Source organism: Mustela lutreola, chromosome 2 (assembly GCF_030435805.1).
Source record: "Mustela lutreola isolate mMusLut2 chromosome 2, mMusLut2.pri, whole genome shotgun sequence".
In the NCBI taxonomy this organism is placed as follows: Eukaryota; Metazoa; Chordata; class Mammalia; order Carnivora; family Mustelidae; genus Mustela; species Mustela lutreola.
Window position 1 is genome coordinate 99,226,789 of NC_081291.1, and position 21,276 is coordinate 99,248,064.

Genomic DNA, 21,276 nt, shown 5'->3' on the forward strand with positions numbered 1-21,276 from the left:
CTGCCACCAGGAGGCTCCTAGGACAGTGTGTGGCATCTCCAGACCATTAGGCAAAGTGGTCAGGGAGCTGGGACCTGGGGGGACTCACTGTTTTGGGAGCGTGCGTGGCAGGAAAGCATCTGCTCATTGTCACCCACTTCTGCTGGGCTGGGGCCCATGTGTACCTAGTGGAACTCCTCACGTATTATCTCCCTTATGAGGGTCACCACTTACTACTCTGGGACCCACCTGGCCCATTGGGTATAGTCCCCACACTACCTCTGTCCTCGCCTCTCTACCCAAGCCAGAATCCCAGTTGGCTCCCAGTGTCACCCCACATTGTGGAAATGCCGACAGCTGACACCAGGAGTGTCTGTGCAGAAAGCTGTGCCGGGGCTCTAGAGACGTAAAGATGATGCGGTCCATCAGACCCCTGCCTGCCCCACCCTAGTGGGCAAATGTGACAGGAAGATAACTCCCAACTCCCAGATTTGAAGGGAGAAGTAGTGGGGCATGCTCCCGAGAAGGAACAGAATGGCCATGTAGCTGAGCTAGGAGCTTTGCATTTGGACTCGCAGACGGACAAGCCACAGAACCTCTGTGACCTCGGGGTTCATCACTGACAGGTGCTGAACAAGGCCTTCTTGGTGTGGTAACTATGAGGAGTCAAATGGCCTAACAGCTGCAAAGGCCCCTGGCTGTCACCTGCCACTTGGCCAGCACTCCTTAGACACGAGCATGTGGCTGAGAGGAAGGAGACCTGGATGGTAGGAGAGGGCTGGGGAGGAAGGGAGGTTCAGGAGGCGGTTCCTTAGAGAGGGAATGTTCTCACAGGTGGAGGAAAGCTGAAACGGTAGAGTACAGTCATTGGCAGACTCTGAGGTGCCCTGCCAGGGGCTGGAGCCGCTGACAAGTTAGGCACCATCTCCATCCTCAGGGATGCCATACCAGGAATCAGCGGGAGCAGAGGCTGCGTGAGGGGCAAGCGGGGCTGAGGGCAGTTCAGGGAGGGCCTGGAATGGTATGGTCAGCGGGGAGAGCTTCAGACACCCATGGGGGTTGACTATGGGGTGACAACGCCAGAGTGATGGGAGGGTAAGACCTGGGAGGGGGCCCTGCAGAGGGCAGAGCCAAGCCACTGAATGCACCTGCCGTGAGTGGTGGACTTGCTAGGCCTTGGCCTCGGATTTGAGGAAAAGGGTTTTTTTGAGTTGCTAGGGGAAGGCAGAGGGAAAGAGGGCCAGAGCAGAAAAGTGGGACAAGGGGTCTAAAGGAGGTTTGGTTGTTGAGGAGTGGTGCTGGCTGGGTTCATGCTATGAAGGGTTGAGCCTAAGCAGCCCTGGAGGAGCTATGAAGAAATAGCTGCCTTGGAATGGGGAAAGAATAGGACAGCGGCCAGCCAGGCTCAGGGGGGTTTGAGGGACCTCACTTTGGGGATGCCCAGATTACCCAGAATCCACCCATCCCTGGTGGGGTGACTGCCAAAGTGACTTTTCTGGTGGACATGCAGGCTCCCGTCTCAAGCTGAGACATTCTCCTTGGCTGCAGGCATGACTGCCCCAGCCCTAGGAAAATATTAATAGGCCACTAGAGCTGAGAGTAAGATTTAAATGTAAAACTACTTCCTCTTCTTGGCCCCTATTGCCACTGAAGGAAGCTGTGACTCAGGGGCCTGAGCTGCCTGCATCCCTGGATTGAGTTCACTCCCACCCCCTGCCCTGCCTTGGGTGGCAGGAGGACATGGTGACATTGGGGGAGGTGGGCCACTGGGGTGGGAGCTCTGAGGCTGAGAGGGCCAGGTGGCAGCACCCCAGGAGCCAGGGATGCCACTGGGGCTCATTGTTCTGAAGGGCTGTGTGGACCCTGAGACACTGGCCCCTCGTTATCCTCTCGGTTTCCAAGAGCCTTGGAACTTCTAGTGCCCTGGACTAGCTGGGGGGTGAGTGGGGGCAGTTTTCGATTTTACCTGCCAAGTCCAAGCTTCCCCCTTTACCAAGCTGTTCCCCTGGGCAAAGGCCTTAATGTTTGTGACTGTCTCAGCACTGGTAAAATGGGAAGACTAAATGCGACCATGCCTTGGGCCTTTGTGCAAGTTATCCAGTCTGCCCTGGCTCTTCTCCCTGGTTAACCACACTGCAGGCAGCAGAAAGAGCTGGGGGTCCACTGGATTAGGTAGGTCGAGATGTGAATGTTACCCTGCAGGGCAGAATTGAGGGGAGGGGGGGGTTGCTTCTGAGGCCTATGCACAGTCGGCATGAGAGCACTGAGGGAGTGGTGAGGGCTAAATTCTGTTCAGTTGTTACGGGAACCAGCCAGTTCACAGGGCACGAGCTCAGGCAGGACTCTGGAAAGACAGGAGGCCTGCAGGAGGAAGGGATGGATTTTGAAGAACACTGGTGATGGTATCAATTCGAGGTTTACGAGCACTCACTGTGGGCCACACACAGCCAGGCAATTCAGTGCAGCCCAACATGACCACCAGAAGGCAAAGGCTGCCACTGTTCCCACTTTTACAGAAAACTGAGGTACAGAAGAAAAGTAACTTGCTTAAGACTGCAGGCTGAGTCAGTGCCTCAAGCTCCTTGATGAGGGTTTCCAGGTCAGGGAGCAGCCCCAAGCTGGGCAGGGAGCAGCCGGCAGACAGGCACAAGGAGGCAGGCTGGGGCTGGGACAGCAACCAAGGCAGTGGCCCAAACAGAGGTGCTGGAACGGGGGTCTCAAAGCTGCCTGGCGCTTCCATGGTGCTAGGCAGCTGCCGGATCCCCCTGCTTCCTCCCTGGTCCTCAGGGAAGTAGCATGAGGCCTGTAACCTCTTTGGCAGACTTCGACCCAGTTGGGGTGGAGGTGGGGGCTGTTCCCAGGGACTATTATCTGCCTGGGATGCCTCCCCAACAGGTGAAGGGACGTGGTGGCCCTGGAGGCCTCTGTGACTCTGACATCACCTGCCTGCCTCATGGCTGACCTCGTCCTGGATCTGCTGCCTCTGGCCTGGCCTGACTCTGCCCACTGCCCCCCCATCACCATTTCACCAGCCATGAGAAAATGCCTGGTACGATGGGTTGGCCATGGGCTCCAGAGCCATAGGACACGGTTTCAGATCCTGGCGCTGCCGCTGTCTAGCTGGATGACCTCAGAAATGTTATTTTACTTTGTTGTGTCTCGGTTTCTTCAACCATAAAATGGGGATAATCAAAGTCATACCTCAGAGGGCTGTTGTGAGAGTCAAGCAAGTTAATGTGGTAAAATCTTCCAACAGCATCAGATGGTTCACTTACATGAATGAATGAATTATTCATTGTTTTGAACATTGATCACTCCTGTAACTCTAACAGCAGTATTTCCACATACCCTTCCGGGACTTACAGTGCTGGGTCCTCAGCAGCTAAGCTGCAAGCCCTGTCAGGATCCACTCTCCAGCTAGCGGGCAAGACCCAAGGGGAAACGGTCGTGACAGAAGGAAGTCCATGGTACTGGGGGGTCCGTGAGTAAGGCCAAGGGCGTGGCATCCCTCGCCTGGCTTACTTTCAGCATTGGCCTTTGCCTGGATCTCTGGATCCCTGTCTGGCCATTTCTGCCCTGCTGCCCATGGTCCAGGCATGGTCCTGGCAGCGGAGTTTGGATTTGATGGGGTAGTTAAGCAGGGGCTGAGGTATTAACACAAGACTCGGGTCATAGAGTTCTCCACAGATAACCAGATGGGCTTCCACTAAAGGTCCTGAGACCCTCCCACAGAACAGGATGACCGTAAGTGAGATATGTTAGAGGGAACCAGAAGAGTAGTGGGTTAGATCTGGGGTGCCACACAAGATTCCCCTCTGGCTTAGTTGCCTGCTCCTGGCTGCCAAGGTGCTGCATTACAATGGTTCTAAGATTGAGCAGGGAAGAGCGCAGCGGTCGTTTATATGATGTCTGCCGTGGCTTGGGAGTGGGAGGAACTGCATTCCTGCCGCATACTAACCATCTGAAATTCCACGGTATTTGAGGTCCTTTATTGCATAAAATAACACACATGGTCTGGTTGGGGGCGGGGGCGGGGGGTGAAGTCTTAATAATGGAGCAAGCGGGATGCACTGATGGCTTCCCGGAGGGGTGGAGTGGTGCAGTCCAGAGCTGGGTTTGCATGATCAGAGATGTGAGACAGAGGGTTAGAGCAACGTCTTGGGGAGCGGAGAGGGGAGAGTGAAGCCTTAAGGGATACCAAGTGGCCTAGACCCCCCGGCCGGACAGCACACCATCTCTGCACAGCCTGCAAGGCCACAGCCCCGGGGAAGCTGCCCATTTCTGGGAATTGTGCAGAAGGGAAGGGCAGCTCCTGGAATGCAGAGCCATTTCCTCCACATGGGTTGGGTCGCTCCCCTCAACGCGTCCTCATCCCCCTGAGCTGGGCACACCCAGACATCATGGCGATGAGATTAGCTTTCCAGAGCTGATTCAGCTCAATGTGACTGCAAATCCATTCACTCTCCCAAGAGCTTCATTAATAGTGAACGCGTCCCTTTCTCTTGGAACCTTATTTACCAGACAACTTGTACTTCAACTGAGGGGATGGAGGGAATCTTTAAAATGATCAGTAGAAAAGTAGAGAAGCAAAAAGCTGTGAAAACTAAACTTTCAATAAAGTTAGCAGTGTCTTTGGGTGAGGCTCTGGGTTGGCCACTGCCCCAGCTTCAAGAATCTGTGGTCCTATAGTCAGGGCCAGGGAAGCAACCAGCAAGGATGAAGAGTGCCCAGTGGGTTAGAGAAATCACAGTGACCATCAAAGAAAAGCTGTGTGATGCTGTAAAACTAATCATCCAAAGGATTTAAGGCAGTGTGGTGTGATGGTTCCCAGTGTGACCTTTATTGTCCAGCTAATCCACTGCAGATGATCACTACATGGTGGGGAGGGTTACTGTCGTAGAGCCTCTTCTGGGCCCCAGTTCTTCTGACCAGGACCATCTGACACTGCTTTGGAAGTGCACCTGTTGTGGGGAAAGGGTACATGGAGGGGCGAGGGACCCTACAGACCTCTTGACAATATCTGCAGCCAAAGCTATTTCTTTTTTATGGGTCTGTTTACAAAAATGGTCAGTGTTTGGGGCTATTCTTTTGGGAAACAAGCTCTGTAGAAGCCCTAGAACCTGGGACTCTGGGAGAAGATGACAGATTTGGTAAGGAATCACAGCCACTGGACACTGTTTGGGGGGCTGGAGCCCTCTGTTGTCCCAGGCATTTATATGGATTCCTATAATGGGTCCTCCACCAGACCTCTGCAGTACAGGTGCTCTTAGGGCTGTCAGTGGGGCCAGTAAGTGGTCCATATCACTGGGGCTGACCTGGCTGGAGGGAGGCCAGGGGCCCAATTACATTGCCTGTCAGTGCAAATATGCCTTTGCTGGGGCTTTGCAATTTTTTTCAGCACCTCACACATTCTTGAGTGTCCTGTTCTCCTGATTCATAGATAGGGAAGCAGGGTCCTGGAAGTTAAGAAACTTGTTCCAGGTCACACAAGGAGTCCATGTCGGAGACACGACGACTGGACCTAGAGCTGCCTGACTGTAGTCACAGGCTATTAATGTCACTCCCCCCACTCAAGCTGGAGAGCCAAGGGAGGCTTTGCACAGAACTGTCCCCAGGAGGTCTCGGAACTCTCCCAGCATACTTTGAAAATTGCTAGGTGAAGAGGTTTTTCTGGGCTCATCTGTCCACGCAGCCCCCCCACCTCCTAGGAGCATCACCCCCTGCTTCTTGGCCCAAGGGAGGGCTGGCTGGGGAGAAGGATGCTCTGGGGCATATCTAGCAGTCAATGAATAGACCCTGAACCTCCCATGTGTTGGGCCCTGCCTGGCCCTGCGAAAGGCAAGGGAATGAGATGTGGCTCCTGTCCTGTCCTGGTAGAGCTGCTTGGGGAGACCAATCGGCCCTTCAGGAAACAACTTCACACCTTGTGAGATGGTGCTAACCTTGAGAGAGAGGGAGCAAAAGACAGCTGCCCAAAAAAGCTTGTTTCTCTGGTTAAAGATGCCCAAAATGCTTGAATATGTGTTATTAAAATTGCTCAAGCAGCAATGCTGCCTTTGAGGAAAAAGTTTCCAGCATATGTGCGAATTTGAGTTGTTGGTGGACTGGGAGGGGCTCTGGGAGCTGTGGTTGCCATGGGAACCAGCGCTCAGCCACCAATGCCCCGCCTAGTGGCTGCTGTTCCAAAAGTTGGTTTCTGAGTGGAGGGGGCTGCCTCCAACCTCGGAGCCATTTCCCATGTAAACAACATTCTAAATGTTGGTTGACGATCCCCCACAGGCTTGCCGCGGAGCTGAGATGGCAGCGGGACTTCTCGTGGGGGAGCCTGTGAGTGGAGGAAGGGAGGGAGAGATGGAGGGAGTCTCTCCAGGGAGCAAAGTCAACAAGGCACAAGAGCAAACATTGGAGCACCTTCTCTAAGCTGAACACATTTCATACATTTTAATTTCATGCTTAGAGCAATCCTGCAAAGTATAATTTTCTAACCAATCCCGTCTTACAAAGAGGAAACTGAGGCTATGAATGTAACTTGCCCAACAGTGTCACTTACCTGGTCCGTAGAAGAGTATCCAGCATCGAAAACTGGTGGGGGAACTTTAGAGACACTTGATCCACCTTATAACACCCTCCCACCTCAAAGGGGCCATCCAGAACCCTCCAAAAGTAAAGAACTGACATTCTAGAATGATCTCTAAAAAGATCGAGAAAGATCCCTGATCTTCTAGTTGAATAGTCTAGAGAGGAGGGAGGGGGGTTCTTGTGAATGTAAGCAGTTTGCTCTTTAACCACCAACCAACATTTTATCCTGTGGTGTCTTTCGTCATAGCCTGTGGTGACTGAAAAAAATTTTTCTCTTTACCACTTGAGTCCAGCCCATTTTGTAGGAGTGTGATACATTTTGACTACCCTCCCCACTTACAAAGACATTGTATAGTCAGGGATTATTTGTGGGGAGGCTGAAAGCCTGGAAGAAACATGTCTATTAGGAGAAGAGCCTTTATGAACTGGGGGGAGGGGCCGGTTCTGGACCCCTTCTTTTACCCCTGCCACACCTTCTTTCCTTCGTGGGCTCACACTTGCTTCCAGAAGGGCTTTTCTGTGTGACTGGTCTGACTTGGTAGAAGGAGGGAGATGGTCTTAACTGCTGGCTGGGAGGTTTGCCCCTTAGCCCTTTCCATCGTCAGGGCCAATGCTGTGGCTAGTAGGTGGTCTGACAGTGGTTCAGAAATGCCTTTAGGCAGCCTTTTGCCCTTTGCTAATGCTCTGCCCGGCTTTGGTAATAGAGACAGGGGCAAAATGCCATCCCCTGCCCTTCTGTGAACATTAAATATAGACAATTTCGAGGGCACTGGTGGCCTCTGCACCAGTAACTGCAGGGGGCAGAGTAGAAGGACATGCCTCCCATAGGATGTGATTACTGGGCCCAGGGCTGACCTGTGAAGAGGGGGCCCTAAGGGTCTGTAGAGGACTCAGTATGACCCCAGGGTACACTGGGCAAACATAAAGCTGGTTGGAGAGCGAATAGAATGTGAGAGGCTGTGGTATAGCCACTACTGGAGAGGTCAGCATTGGTGATCCGTGACAGCCTTGAATGTCCAGTGAAGGAGCCGGGACTTGGCCCATCAGCCTTGGGCAGCACTAAAGGGCTTTTTACTCTGAGGGATCCGGTCCAATTTTTGTGCTGACTGTGCTTTCTAACCTGCTTCCAGTGAGTCTTAGTTGGGAGGGAGCCCCGAGCTGGCTGCCTGTGGTCTCTCAGGAGCTCAGCCCCTGAGTGTGGAACTCTCTGAAAGGAAGGAACCCCTCATTTGACCATTTCCTGCCAGCTGCCTTGTTTGGCAAGCAGGTCCCAGGTGGCTCTGCTGTGGGTGGTCTGTACCAATTCAGAGATTCAGTTCATGTCCTCTATCATACTTACTAGTGAAGATTTCTTACCTTGTTTTATTTTGAGAAGAAAATCAAGAGAAATAATTTCCCTTCTTGATATCTTCCCACCCACTGAGTATTTTTTATTCATGTCACTGCCAGCGGAGAATAGAAGGGAGCTTAAAAAATAGCCTCTTTCATAGGCAAACATGCTCACCCTGGCCCAGTGTCACTGTCCTCCCTCAGCCAAGATGGTGGGTAAGGAGAGACTGACACTTTGCTCCCCTGACCGGAGAGGCAGAAAGAGGGAGTTGGACCTTGCTTTCCTCTCCCCATTTCTGTTTCCTTCCAGCTGCCCTGTGGCCCCTTTGGACCTCCATCTCTTGTCATGTGGGAAAGCTCAGTTGCCAAAACCTCAACTTGTCCCCACCTTTACCCTACTTAGGGAGACTGGGCACCAGATGCTGGGGCTGCAGCCAGCCCCTGGGCCTAGTTTCTTGCACTTAAGGAGCTCAACTCCTCACCTGAAGGACATGGAGTCCTACATTTTCAGGTAGCCAGAACATTCATTTGGTGGGAACATTAATTTATTTTTTTACTTGAAGATAGTTGACACACAATGTTATATTCGTTTCAGGGGTACAACATAGTGATTCATCAACTCTATGCACTCTGCTTGACAGATGCATGCCATCTGTCACCATGCAGTGCTGTTACAGTGCCATTGCCTATGTTCCCTGTGCTGTGCCTTTTATTCCCATTGGTGGGAATATTTTAATATTGTTAAACTTTCCCGGGATACATATACAATATTAGCTTACTGTAGCAAGTGTTGAGAAAAATTGAGAAAGTGCCCCCAAATCTGCCAGTCCTCTCTGTGCCTAGAACCACATCTAGACATACAGATTCATTCATAGAGATCAATCATATGTACTTGTGGTTTCACAGCCTGTTTGGGGCTCTTTTCATGCATAATATATTAATGTTCCTAGGTTAGGGACTATCATCCTTTCTAATGGCTGCACAGTATTGCATTGTGTAGATAAATTTTTCTTTAACTCCCCCCCACAACATGTAAGTGATTTTCATTTTCCCCCATTCATCACATCTTTGTACACTTGTCTGATTATTTCCTGGAATAAATCATCATATACCCTACAGCTTTGGGAGAGGGTATGTCACTTTAAATTTTGGTATATTTATGCGAATGTATTCTCAGCCCGGTCGGGACAGATTTACGTGCTCATCGGCAGTGTATAAAAGCGCCTATACTTCTCGCACTGCAGGGAAATCCTAAATGTCAACATCAAGCTTCAGTAACTACAGAGCGTTTTGCAATGCCTCTCTCCCGTAACCTCATGCAAATCAGCATGGCCACATATCCCACATTTGTGTCTAACACCCTTTTGTTGCTATCTAGAACTGAGGACTCTTTTAGGGCTGCACATAACTGAAAAATCCAGCCCTTTCATCTGATGGGTCAGGAAAGCATGGCTTGGCGCAGCCTTCCCAAGCAGCAGCGAAGCATGTGGGACACCCAGTCTGCACCCTCAAATGCCCCTGTCATGCCTACGTCATGCCTGTCTGCCTCCCGGATTGTGCAGAGCTTTTTCTTTCCTGGTACCGTGAGGCAGGATCCATCTTGCACGCCCTTGGCATGAGGTCAGTGCTCCTGCTCCCCAGGAGGAGGCATTGTTCTCCCTGGCACCCGGGAGGGGTCCACAGTTAGTAGTCCAGATCCCTGGGCCAAGGGCTCCTTCCGCACTCCCTGCCTCCCTCTCCTCCTTGTCATTTCATGATGCTGCTTCCAAAGATCACTCTTCACTTCTCTACTGTTACCTCTTCATAATCAGTCATTATCTATTCAGGCTCAATTATTCTTTAGAATCCTGGCCCCATATTTCCGTCTCTTTGCCTAGTCACCTTAGCTCGTTGACATCTTAGGATGGACAGTTCTTTGTTTGGGGGGATGCGCTGTGCTTCATAGGCTGTGGAACCACAGCCTTGGCCCGTTGACTGGATGCTAGTAACACCCACTCGGTTTTAACAACCGAATCATCTCCAGATGTTGCAGATGTCCCTGACGGGCGGAATTGCCCCCAGTTGAGAACCATTGCCTTAGCAGGACTCAGCATCATTAAAACAAAACTTAGCCCTGCTCCTCCTTTTCCTCCTGCCCAGCTAACACAGGGTTGACCAGTTGTCAAGAGATTCCAGCACAGCCTTTTGCATGACAAAAGGCAAGGAGACTGAGGGAGAGGAGCCACAATCACTAAATTCTGAGGGGCTGGGGCACAGAGATCCTGAACTCCTCCAGTTAGCAAGGCTGTTATGGCCAACCTTCCCTTAGCTCAGGCAACCTCATATCCTTCTGAGCACAGCAGTCCCCTGACCAGAGTTGATGTAAAAGGTGCCATCCCTGCTCAGATTAGCACCCACATGGTTACCTGTACAGGAATAAGGCAGACTTTAATGGTGGAAATGCTTCTTTGATATGGCTTTGGCTGTGCTTATTAAAGACTTCAGGGCATCTAGTAGTATGTGTCCCCAAGACCGGGTATGGCACATGGTTGGTATTCAAGAAATGATTGAATCAATATACAATTGGGAGTATTTGGTACTTTCTGAGATCAAAAGGAAAAAACCCCAGGCCTCATTATGCATGTCTTGCTTCTCCAGGTCTGACCTACTAGAAACATGGCAACCAGTGCAGTCCCCAGTGACAACCTCCCCACATACAAGCTGGTGGTGGTGGGAGATGGGGGTGTGGGCAAGAGTGCCCTCACCATCCAGTTTTTCCAGAAGATCTTTGTGCCTGACTACGACCCCACCATTGAAGACTCCTACCTGAAACACACAGAGATTGACAATCAGTGGGCCATCCTGGATGGTGAGACCCCAATAGCAGCCCTGCATGGGGCGAGGGGTGGCTTGGGGAGGAGGCAGAGGGTCAGGGGAAGGTGATGAGCTTCACTGGGCCCAGATGGCTTCTCTCATGTTGTCATTGTGATATGGTTGGTATAAGGCTGTGTATGTTTTCCAGGGTGAATTCTGAACAGCTTTGTGGAAACCAAAATGTGTATTCAACAAAGAGGCAAAGCTAGCTCAGTGATGTCATGTTTGTTATTGCTTGCTGATCAGAAGCGCTGATTAGCATTTTACAGATGTCTCTGGCTAATAAAAAAAAAAAAAAAGGCGGGGGGGTGGGTGGGTGTATAAATTATTCTTTAGTGAGCATGGTTTATTTTTGCTTGGAGGGAAAATCTTACATCTGACTTTGTTTCTAGTTTAGTCTAAGTTGGTTTGGATGAACAGTTCTCCAATCGTGGTATCCAGGTCAGCACCCAATTTTTTTTTTAAATTTTTTATTTTTTAATAAGCATATATTTTTATCCCCAGGGGTACCCAAGTATTACCGGGGAGCTTATCAGCAATGAAAACCCCTGGGCTCTGCTGATTCAGAGGCTCAGAGGGTGGAGATCAGCAGTCTGTGTTTTAACAAGCTCTCCAGGCGATGCCGAAGTAGAGAACTGCTGCTCTAGAGGTTCACTCTCTGAGTCTCTTAAATAGAGCCGTTCAGGATAGACTGTCATTGTAGGAGGGGGCCTTGAAAAGCCACTGGGATACAAGTCCTCTGTCAGCTGTGTGATTCGCAGGTGTTTGCTTCCAGTGTGGGGCATGTTTTTCATTCTCTTAACAGTGTCTTTCAAAGACTAGAGTTTTTACTTTTGAGGAGGTCCCATTTATCAGTTTGTTCTTTTATGGACTGTGCTTTTGGTGTCTTGTCTAAAATATTTGCCCAACCCAAGGTCACAAAGGTTTCCCCCTGTGTTTTCTTCTAGCTATCTAATGGCTTTAGGCTCTGTATTTAGGTTTATGATCCACCCCGAGTTAATTTTTTTTTTTTTTTTTTAAAGATTTTTTATTTATTTATTTAACAGACAGAGATCACAAGTAGGCAGAGAGGCAGGCAGAGAGAGAGGAGGAAGCAGGCTCCCTGCCGAGCAGAGAGCCCGATGCGGGACTCGATCCCAGGTCCCCGGGATCATGACCCGAGCCGAAGGCAGCGGCTCAACCCACTGAGCCACCCAGGCGCCCCTAATTTTTGTATTTGTAATTGTGTGAGATATGGCGCAAGTTTTAGTTTAGTTTGGTTTGGTTTGGTTGTTTGTTTATGGAGATGCAATTGTTTCAGCACTGTTTGTTGAAAAGGTTGTCCTTTCTCCACTGAATTGCCTTTGTTCCTTTGATGAAAATTAGTTGCTCATATATTTTGTTTGATCTGACTCTCTTAGCATCAATACCACACTATCTTGATAACTGTAGCCTTACAATAAGTCCTAAAATCACATCCCATTAAATCCCTAATTTTGTTCTTTTTCAATGTTGCTTTGGCCCATCTAGGTCCTTTGCATTTCCATATGAATTTTAGAATCAGTTAAATTCAAAAATTTTAGATTTTAGACTGATAATTGTGTTAAAGCTATATAGAGTTATAGATTTGAGAAGAATTGACATCCTAACAATGTTGAGCCCTCCAACCCATGAATACAGTATTTCTCCGTATTTTTAGGTCTTCTCTAATTCTCTCATCAATTGTTCTTGCAGATTTGCCTGCATAGGTCTCTATGTATTTTGTCAGATTTATATATACAGTCTGTATTACAAATTATATTGGGTTTTCGTTTTAGTTTTTTTTTAAAGATTTTATTTATTTATTTGACAGAGTGGGTATACAAGCAGGGGGAGTGGGAGAGAGAGAAGCAGGCATCCCGCGGAGCAGGGAGCCCGATGTGGGGCTCAATCCCAGGATCCGGGGATCATGACCTGAGCCAAAGGCAGATGCTTAACAACTGAGCCATCTGGGAGCCCCTTAATTTCAGTTTGGAATTGTTTTTTGCTGATATGCAGAAATACAGGAGCATTTTGTATGTTAACTGTAACTTGCACCCTTACTAAGTCACTTATTCTAGTGGATCTTGTAGATTCCTTTGGATTTTCTGCAAAGATGGTCATGTCTGTAAGTAAAGATCGTTTTACTTCTTTCCAATCTGGATGGTTTCTGATTCTTTTTCTTGCCTTATTTCACTGACTAAAAACATACTTGTCTTGCTCTTGATCTTAAGGAGATCTTTCCTTTTCAATCTTTCAGCACTAAGTATGATGTTAGCTGTAGGTTTTTTATACATTCCCTTTATCAGGTTGGGGTAGTTTCTTTCTATTTCTAGTTTGCTGAGAATTTTTATGAGTGTAGATGTTGGTTTTTGTCAAATGCTTCTTGTGTGTCTGCTGACATACTCAGATGGTGTTTCTTTTTTAGTATGTCAATATGGAAAATCACATTAATTTTTCTAATGTTAAACCAACATTGTATCCCTCGGATAAATCCCACCTGGCCATAATGTATTACCCTTTTACATATTGTTGGCTTTTATTTGTTAAAATTTTGTTTAGAATTTTTGCATCTATGTTCTTGAGAGTTATCTTGGTCTGTAGTTTTCTTGTTATGTCTGAGTAATGCTGGCTTTATAGAATGAATTGAGAAGTATGCTCTCTTCTTCAGTTTTCTGGAAGAGTTTGAATAAAACTGGTACTATTTCTTTCTTAAATGTTTAGTAGAATTCACCTATGAGGACATCTGAGTTTGGAGTTTTCTTTTTCAGAAGACTTTTACCTTCAAATTCAATTCCTTTAATAAATCTATGGCCATTCAGGTTGTCTGTTTCTTTTTCAGTGAGTTTTGGTAGTTTGTATCTTTCAAAAAGTTGTTCAGTTCATCAAAGTTACCAAATTTACTGACATAAAGTTGTTCATGATATTCTCTTATTTTCTTTTTTTTTAAAATTTTTATTTATTTTAATTTGACAGATAGATCACAAGTAGGCAGACAGGCAGGCAGAGAGAGAGGAGAAAACGGGCTCCCTGGCGAGCAGAAAGCCTGACGTGGGACTCGATCCCAGGACCCTGAGATCATGACCTGAGGCGAAGGCAGAGGCTTAACCCACTGAGCCACCCAAGCGCCCCTTTTATTATTTTCTTAATAACAGTAGAGTTCATAGTGATGTTGGCTTTCTTATTCCTGATATTGTTAATTTGTGTGTTCCCCCTTTCCCTAATCAGGCAAGCAAGCGATGAAGCAACAGCATTGATTTTCATGAGAAAACCAGCTCTTGGGTCCTTTGACTTTTCTCATTTGGTTTATTGATTTCTACTCTTACCTGCATTATTTCCTTTTGTCTGTCTATTTTGGAATTAATTTGTTTTTCTCTAACCTTTTAAAATGGAAGCTGAGGTCATTGACTGGAACATTTCTTCTTTTCCAAGATATTCATTTGGTGCTAAATTTCCCCAACTACTTCTTTAGCAGCATTCAAGCTATTCTAATACACTATGTCTTCATTTCCATTCAGTTCAAAATACTTTCTAATTTCCCTTTTGAGATCATCTTTGACCCATAGGATATTTGGAAACATTTAGTATTCAAGTATATTTAGGAATTTTCCAGAGATCCTTCTGTCATTGGTTTCTATTTTATTTTCATTATGTCAGAGAACATACAGTATGTTATTTAAGTTATTTAAAACTCATTGAGTCTTGTTTTATGACCCAGGATTTGGTCTCTCTGGCTAGATGTTCCATGTGCACATAAAACGGATGGGTATTCTGCCATTGTTGGGTGGAATGCTTTATGAATGCTTGTTATTTTGTCTGACTTTTGGTTGTTTCAGGCGACAAGACAGATCTGGTCCTTGTTACTCTATCCTGGTCAGAACCAGTACCAAATCATCACTTCAAAAAAAAAAAATGTGACAACTTTATATGTGTGTGTGTGTGTGTATTGAATTGTTTACTTTATTTTTATTTATTTTTTTAAAGAGTTTATTTATTTATTTGACAGACAGAGATCACAAGTAGGCAGAGAAGCAGCAGAGAGAGAGGAGGAAGCAGGCTCCCTGCCGAGCAGAGAGCCCTATGCCGGGCTCTATCCCAGGACCCTGAGACCATGACCTGAGCTGAAGGCAGAGGCTTAAACCTCTGAGCCGCCCACGTGCCCTATATCTTAATTTTTAAAAGCACCATTCTTCAGGGGGTTCGTCTTCAGCCCTGAAACTTTGACTAGTTCACCAGAAGCCAAGCACACTCCCACCTCAGGGATTTGCATTGGGTATTCTCTCTGCCTAGAATGTGCTTCCTTCAGAAATATATTCTCACTTCACGTAGGTCTCCACCCAAATGTTAACTTTATCATGGAGGTCTTCCCTGACCAAACCATCTCTACTAGTATCCAAACCCCCAACCTCCAACATTCTGTCCCTCTGAACAACTCTTTTTCTTTATTCTGCCTTTTACTGTTGAACATATTTTTGTTCAATATATTTATTTGTTTGAGTTTTTGTTGCTCCCCAATAAAATAAAAATTTTCTAGAGTAAGGACTTAATTTTATTTATTGCTCTATTCTTAGTGTCTAGAACACTGGTCCTCAGTAAATGGGTGAGAAATGAATGAATGAATGAATGAGTCCTGGACAATGTATGTGCAGTCATAGGTTTAATGTTTTAGTTGCATTATAAAATAAATATATATAACCACTAAAATATAAAACTTATATTTATGCATTTTCTAAAATCATCTCATACATTACCCATTCAAATATATACCACACTTTGGGATATACTGAGTTAAAGAGATATAAACAGTTTCTTTATTGTTGGGGCTTCAAAGAGTTGTCCATATACAAACACAATATTGGAGATATATTGGTGGGTATATTGTCTTTAGGGTTTTACACATCTTTCTGGGATATTTCCACAGAAAATATTCTGGAACACATTGCCTAATGCATGTAGGAGAGAGTAATACCATGCCTCGTACATTGTTGAAGCTCAGTAAATACTATTTCTCTATATAGCCATATTGACTTCTCTTTTTCTTTTTAAAAAATTTTTTTTAATTTTAATTTTTAAAATTAACATATAATATATTATTTGCCCCAGGGGTACAGGTCTGTGAATCATTCAGGCTTACACACTTTTCAGCACTCACCATAGCACATACCCTCTCCAGTGTCCGTAACCCAACCACCCTCTCCATATCTGCCTCCCCCCAGCAACCAATCCTCAGTTTGTTTTGTGAGATCAAGAGTCTCTTATGGTTTGTCTCCCTCCTGATCCCATCTTGTTTCATTTTTTCTTTCCCTACCCCCCCAAACTCCCCACATTGCCTCTCAAATTCCTTATATCAGGAAGATCATATGATAATTGTCTTTCTCTGATTGGCTTATTTTGCTCAGTATAATACCCTCTAGTTCCACCCTCGTCATTGCAAAAGGCAAGATTTCATTTCATTTCTTTTGATGGCTGCATAGTATTCCATTATATATATATATATATATATATACCAAATATTTTTATATATATATATATATAAATATATATATAAATATATATATAAATATATACCAAATATTTATCCATTTATCTGTTGATGGACATCTAGGTTCTTTCCATAGTTTGGCTATTGTGGACATTGCTGCTATAAACATTGGGTGCACATGCCCCTTCAGATCACTATATTTGTATCTTTAGGGTAAATATCCAGTAGTGCGATTGCTAGGTCATAGGGTAGCTCTATTTTCAAATTTTTGAGGAACCTCCATGCTGTTTTCCAGAGTGGCTACACCAGCTTGCATTCCCACCAACAGTGTAGGAGGGTTCTCCATTCTCCATCCTTGCCAGCATCTGTCGTTTCTGTCTGACTTGTTAATTTTAGCCATTCTGACTGGTGTGAGGTGGTATCTCATTGTGGTTTTGATTTGTATTTCCCCCATGCTGAGTGATATGGAGCACTTTTTCATGTGTCTGCTGGCCATCTGGATGTCTTTTTTGCAGAAATGTCTGTTCATGTCCTCTGCCCGTTTCTTGATTGAATTATTTGTTTTTTGGGTGTTGAGTTTGGTAAGTTCTTTATAATTTTGGATACTAGCCCTTTATCTGATATGTCGTTTGCAAATATCTTCTCCCATTCTGTCAGTCATCTTTTCATTTTGTTGACTGTTTTCTTTGCTGTGCAGAAGCTTTGGATCTTGATGAAGTCCCAGGAGTTCATTTTTGCCCTTGCTTCCCTTGCCTTTGGCAATGTTTCTAGGAAGAAGTTGCTGCGGCTGAGGTCAAAGAAGTTGCTACCTATGTTCTCCTCAAGGATTTTGATGGATTCATTTCTCACATTGAGGTCTTTCATCCATTTTGAGTTTATTTTTGTGTGTGGTATAATGAAATGGTCCAGTTTCACTTTTCTGCATGTGACTGTCCAATTTTCCCAACACCAATTGGTGAAGAGACTGTCTTTTTTCCATTGGACATTCTTTGCTGCTTTGTCGAAGATTAGTTGACCAGAGAGTTGAGGGTCTATTTCTGAGCTCTCTATTCTCTATTGTCTTCCATTGATCTATGTGTCTGTTTTTGTGGCAGTGCCATACTGTCTTGATGATGACAACTTTGTAATAGAGCTTGAACTCTGGAATTGTGATGCCACCAACTTTGGCTTTCTTTTTCAACATTCCTCTAGCTATTCAAGGTCTTTTCTGGTTCCATATAAATTTTAGGATTATTTGTTCTATTTCTTTGGAAAATATTGATGGTATTTTAATAGGGATTGCATTAAACATGTAGATTGCTTTAGGTAGCATAGACATTTTCACAATATTTGTTCTTCTAATCGTGAGCATGGAACATTTTTGCATTTCTTTTTGTCTTCCTCAGTTTCTTTCATAAGTACTTTATAGTTTTTTGAGTACAGATTCTTTGCCTAGGTATCTTTTTGTTTTGGGTGCAGTTGTAAATGGGATCGACTCCTTAATTTCTCGTTCTTCTGTCTTGTGGTGGTGTATAGAAACGCAGCTGATTTCTGTGCATTGATTTTATATCCTGACACTTTATTGAATTCCTGTACAAGTTTTATCAGATTTGGAGTGGAGTCTTTTGGGTTTTCCACATAAAGTATCATGTCATCTGCAAAAAGGGATAGTTTGACTTCTCTGCTGATTATGATGCCTATAATTTCTTTTTGTTGTCTGATTGCAAGACTGCAGTGGTGATAATGGACAGCCCTGCCGTGTTCCAGACCTTAGCGGAAAAGCTCTCAGTTATTCTCCATTGAGAACGATATTCACTGTGGGTTTTTCATAGGTGAAAACCTATGAAATATTGATGATATTGAGGTATGAACAATCTATCCCTATACTTTGAAGAGTTTTGATCAAGAAAGGATGCTGTACTTTGTCAAATGCTTTTTCAGCATCTATTGAGAGTATTATATGGTTCATATTCTTTCTTTTGTTAATGTATTGTATCACATTGATTGATTTGCGGATGTTGAACCAACCTTGAAACCCTGGAATAAATCCCACTTGGTCGTGGTGAATAATCCTTTTAATATACTGTTGGATCCTATTGGCTAGTATTTTGGTGAGGATTTTTGCATCTGTGTTCATCAAGGATATTGGTCTATAATTCTCCTTTTTGGTGGGGTCTTTGTTTGGTTTTGGGATCAAGGTAATTCTGGCCTCATACAATGAGTTTGGAAGTTTTCCTTCCATTTCTGTTTTTTGGAATAGTTTCAGGAGAATAAATATTAATTGTTCTTTAAATGTTTGGTAGAATTCCCCCTGAGAAGCCGTCTAGCCCTGGGCTCTTGTTTGTTGGGATATTTTTGATGACTGCTTCAATCTCCTTACTGGTTATGGGTCTGTTCACGTTTTCTATTTCTTCCTGGTTCAGTATTGGTAGTTTACATGTCTCTAGGAATGCATCCATTTCTTCCAGATTGTCAAATTTGCTGCCATATTGTTGCTCATAATACATTCTTATAATTGTTTGTATTTCTTTGGTATTGGTTGTGATCTCTCCTCTTTCATTCATGATTTTATTTATTTGGGTCCTTTCTCTTTCCTTTTTGATAAGTCTGGCCAGGGGTTTATCAATCTTATTAATTCTTTCAGAGAACCAGCTCCTAGTTTCATTGATTTGTTCTATTGTTTTTTTGGTTTCTATTTCATTGATTTCTGCTCTGATTTTTATGATTTCTCTTCTCCTGCTGGGTTTAGGGTTTCTTTCTTGTTCTTTCTCCAGCTCCTTTAGGTGTAGGGTTAGGTTGTGTACTTGAGACCTTTCTTGTTTCTTGAGAAAAGCTTGTACCGCTATATATTTTCCTCTCAGGACTGCCTTTGCTGTGTCCCACAGATTTTGAACCATTGTGTTTTCATTATCATTTGTTTCCATGATTTTTTTCAATTCTTCTTTAATTTCCTGGTTGACCCATTCATTCTTTAGTAGGATGCTCTTTAGCCTCCATGTATTTGAGTTCTTTCCAACTTTCCTCTTGTTATTGAGTTCTGGCTTCAGAGCATTGTGGTCTGAAAATATGCAGGGAATGATCCCAATCTTTTGGTACCGGTTGAGACCTGATTTGTGACCCAGGATGTGATCTGTTCTGGAGAATGTTATATGTGCACTAGAGAAGAATGTGTATTCTGTTGCTTTGGGATGGAATGTTCTGAATTTATCTGTGATGTCCATCTGGTCCAGTGTGTCATTTAAGGCCTTTATTTCCTTGTTGATCTTTTGTGTAGATGATCTGTCCGTTTCAGTGAGGGGGATATTAAAGTCCTCCACTATTTTTTTTGAAGATTTTTATTTATTTATTTGACAGACAGAGAGGCAGGCAGAGGTGTGTGTTGGGGGGGGAAGCAGGCTCCCTGCTGAGCAGAGAGCCCAATGTGGGGATTGATACCAGGACCCTGAGATCATGATCTGAGCTGAAGGCAGAAGTTTAACCCACTGAGCCACCCAGGCACCCATCCCTCCACACCCTCACTTTAAATATGGAGGTGTCTTTGAGTCTAAAATGAGTTTCTTGTAGACAGCATATTGATGATGGGTTTGTTTTTTTTTTTTTTTAATCCGTTCTGATACCCTGTGTCATTTAGCCCATTTACATTCAGGGTAACTATTGAAAGATATGAATTTAGTGCCATTGTATTGCCTTTAAGGTGACTGTTACTATATATTGTCTCTGTTCCTTTCTGGTCTACAACTTTTAGGCTCTCTCTTTGCTTAGAGAACCCCTTTCAATATTTCCTGTAGAGCTGGTTTGGTGTTTGCAAATTCTTTTAGTTTTTGTTTGTCCTGGAAGCTTTTTATCTCTCCTTCTATACTGAAAGATAGTCTAGTTGGATATAGTATTCCTGGCTGCAGGTTTTTCTCATTTAGTACTCTGAATATGTCATGCCAGTTCTTTCTGGCCTGCCAGGTCTCTGTGGATAAGTCTGCTGCCAATCTAATATTTTTACCATTGTATATTACAGACTTCATGTCCCAGGCTGCTTTCAGGATTTTCTTTTTGTCATTAAGACTAGTAAGTTTTACTATTAGATGATGGGGTGTGGACCTATTTTTATTGATTTTAACAGGGGTTCTCTATGTCTCTTGGATTTTGGTGCTTGTTCCCTTTGCCATATTAGGGAAATTCTCTACAATAATTCACTCCAATATACCTTCTGCCCCCCTCTCTCCTTCTTCTTCATCTGGATTCCCAATTATTCTAATATTCTTTTGTCTTAGGGTATCACTTATCTCTAATTCTCCCCTCATGGCTCAGTAGTTCTTTGTCTCTCTTTTGATCAGCTTCTTTATTCTCTGTCATTTGGTCTTCTATATCAATAATTCTCTCTTCTGCTTCATTTATCCTAGCAGTAAGAACCTCCATTTTTGCTTGCACCTCAGTAAAAACTTTTTTGATTTCAGCTTGGTTAGATTTTAGTTCTTTTATTTCTCTAGAAATGGCTTTTATTTCTTGAGACAGGGTTTCTCTAATATCTTCCATGCCTTTTTCGAGCCCAGCTAGCACCTTCAGAATCGTCATTCTGAACTCTAGATCTGACATATTACCAATGTCCATATTGATTAGGTCCCTAGCCTTCAGTACTGCCTCTTGTTCTTTTTTTTTTTTGTAGTGAGTTTTTCCTCCTCGTCATTCTATCCAGATAAGAATATACGAATGAGAGAATAAAATACCAAAATGGTGGCAAAGACCCCAGAAAAATGTACACTAACCAAATCAAAAGAGACCCCAAATCTGAGGGAGAAGAAAGGGGTTAAAAAGAAATTTTTTAAAAATTTAAAATATATATATATGAGACTGGGGAATAGAACAGAGCCACCTAATTGATTTGGGGTGTATTTTATTCTCTTGGAAGAAACTACCTCCCAAAATTTTAAAGAAAGAAAAACTTGTATATATACACAAATAAGGGTAAACACAATGAAGGGTTGGAATATGACTATAAAGATGATAATTAAAAATTCTAAAAAAGGAATTGATAAGATAAGTTGGTTGGAAAAAAAAAAAAAAAAAGAAAGTGGAGAGAATTTGCT

The 21,276-nt window shown here is 44.5% G+C and overlaps 1 protein-coding gene across 3 annotated transcripts in view; it reads left to right on the forward strand.

Moving 5' to 3' along the window:
• The window catches only part of MRAS (muscle RAS oncogene homolog), a 60,721-nt gene that overhangs the window by 13,493 nt on the left and 25,952 nt on the right, over positions 1–21,276 (forward strand). For all 3 annotated transcript variants that reach the window (XM_059162731.1, XM_059162732.1, XM_059162729.1), the window contains exon 2: positions 10,525–10,735. In XM_059162731.1, coding sequence (XP_059018714.1) covers positions 10,543–10,735 — 193 coding nt within the window. In that variant the 5' untranslated portion in view covers positions 10,525–10,542. The remainder of the gene's footprint in view (positions 1–10,524; positions 10,736–21,276) is intronic.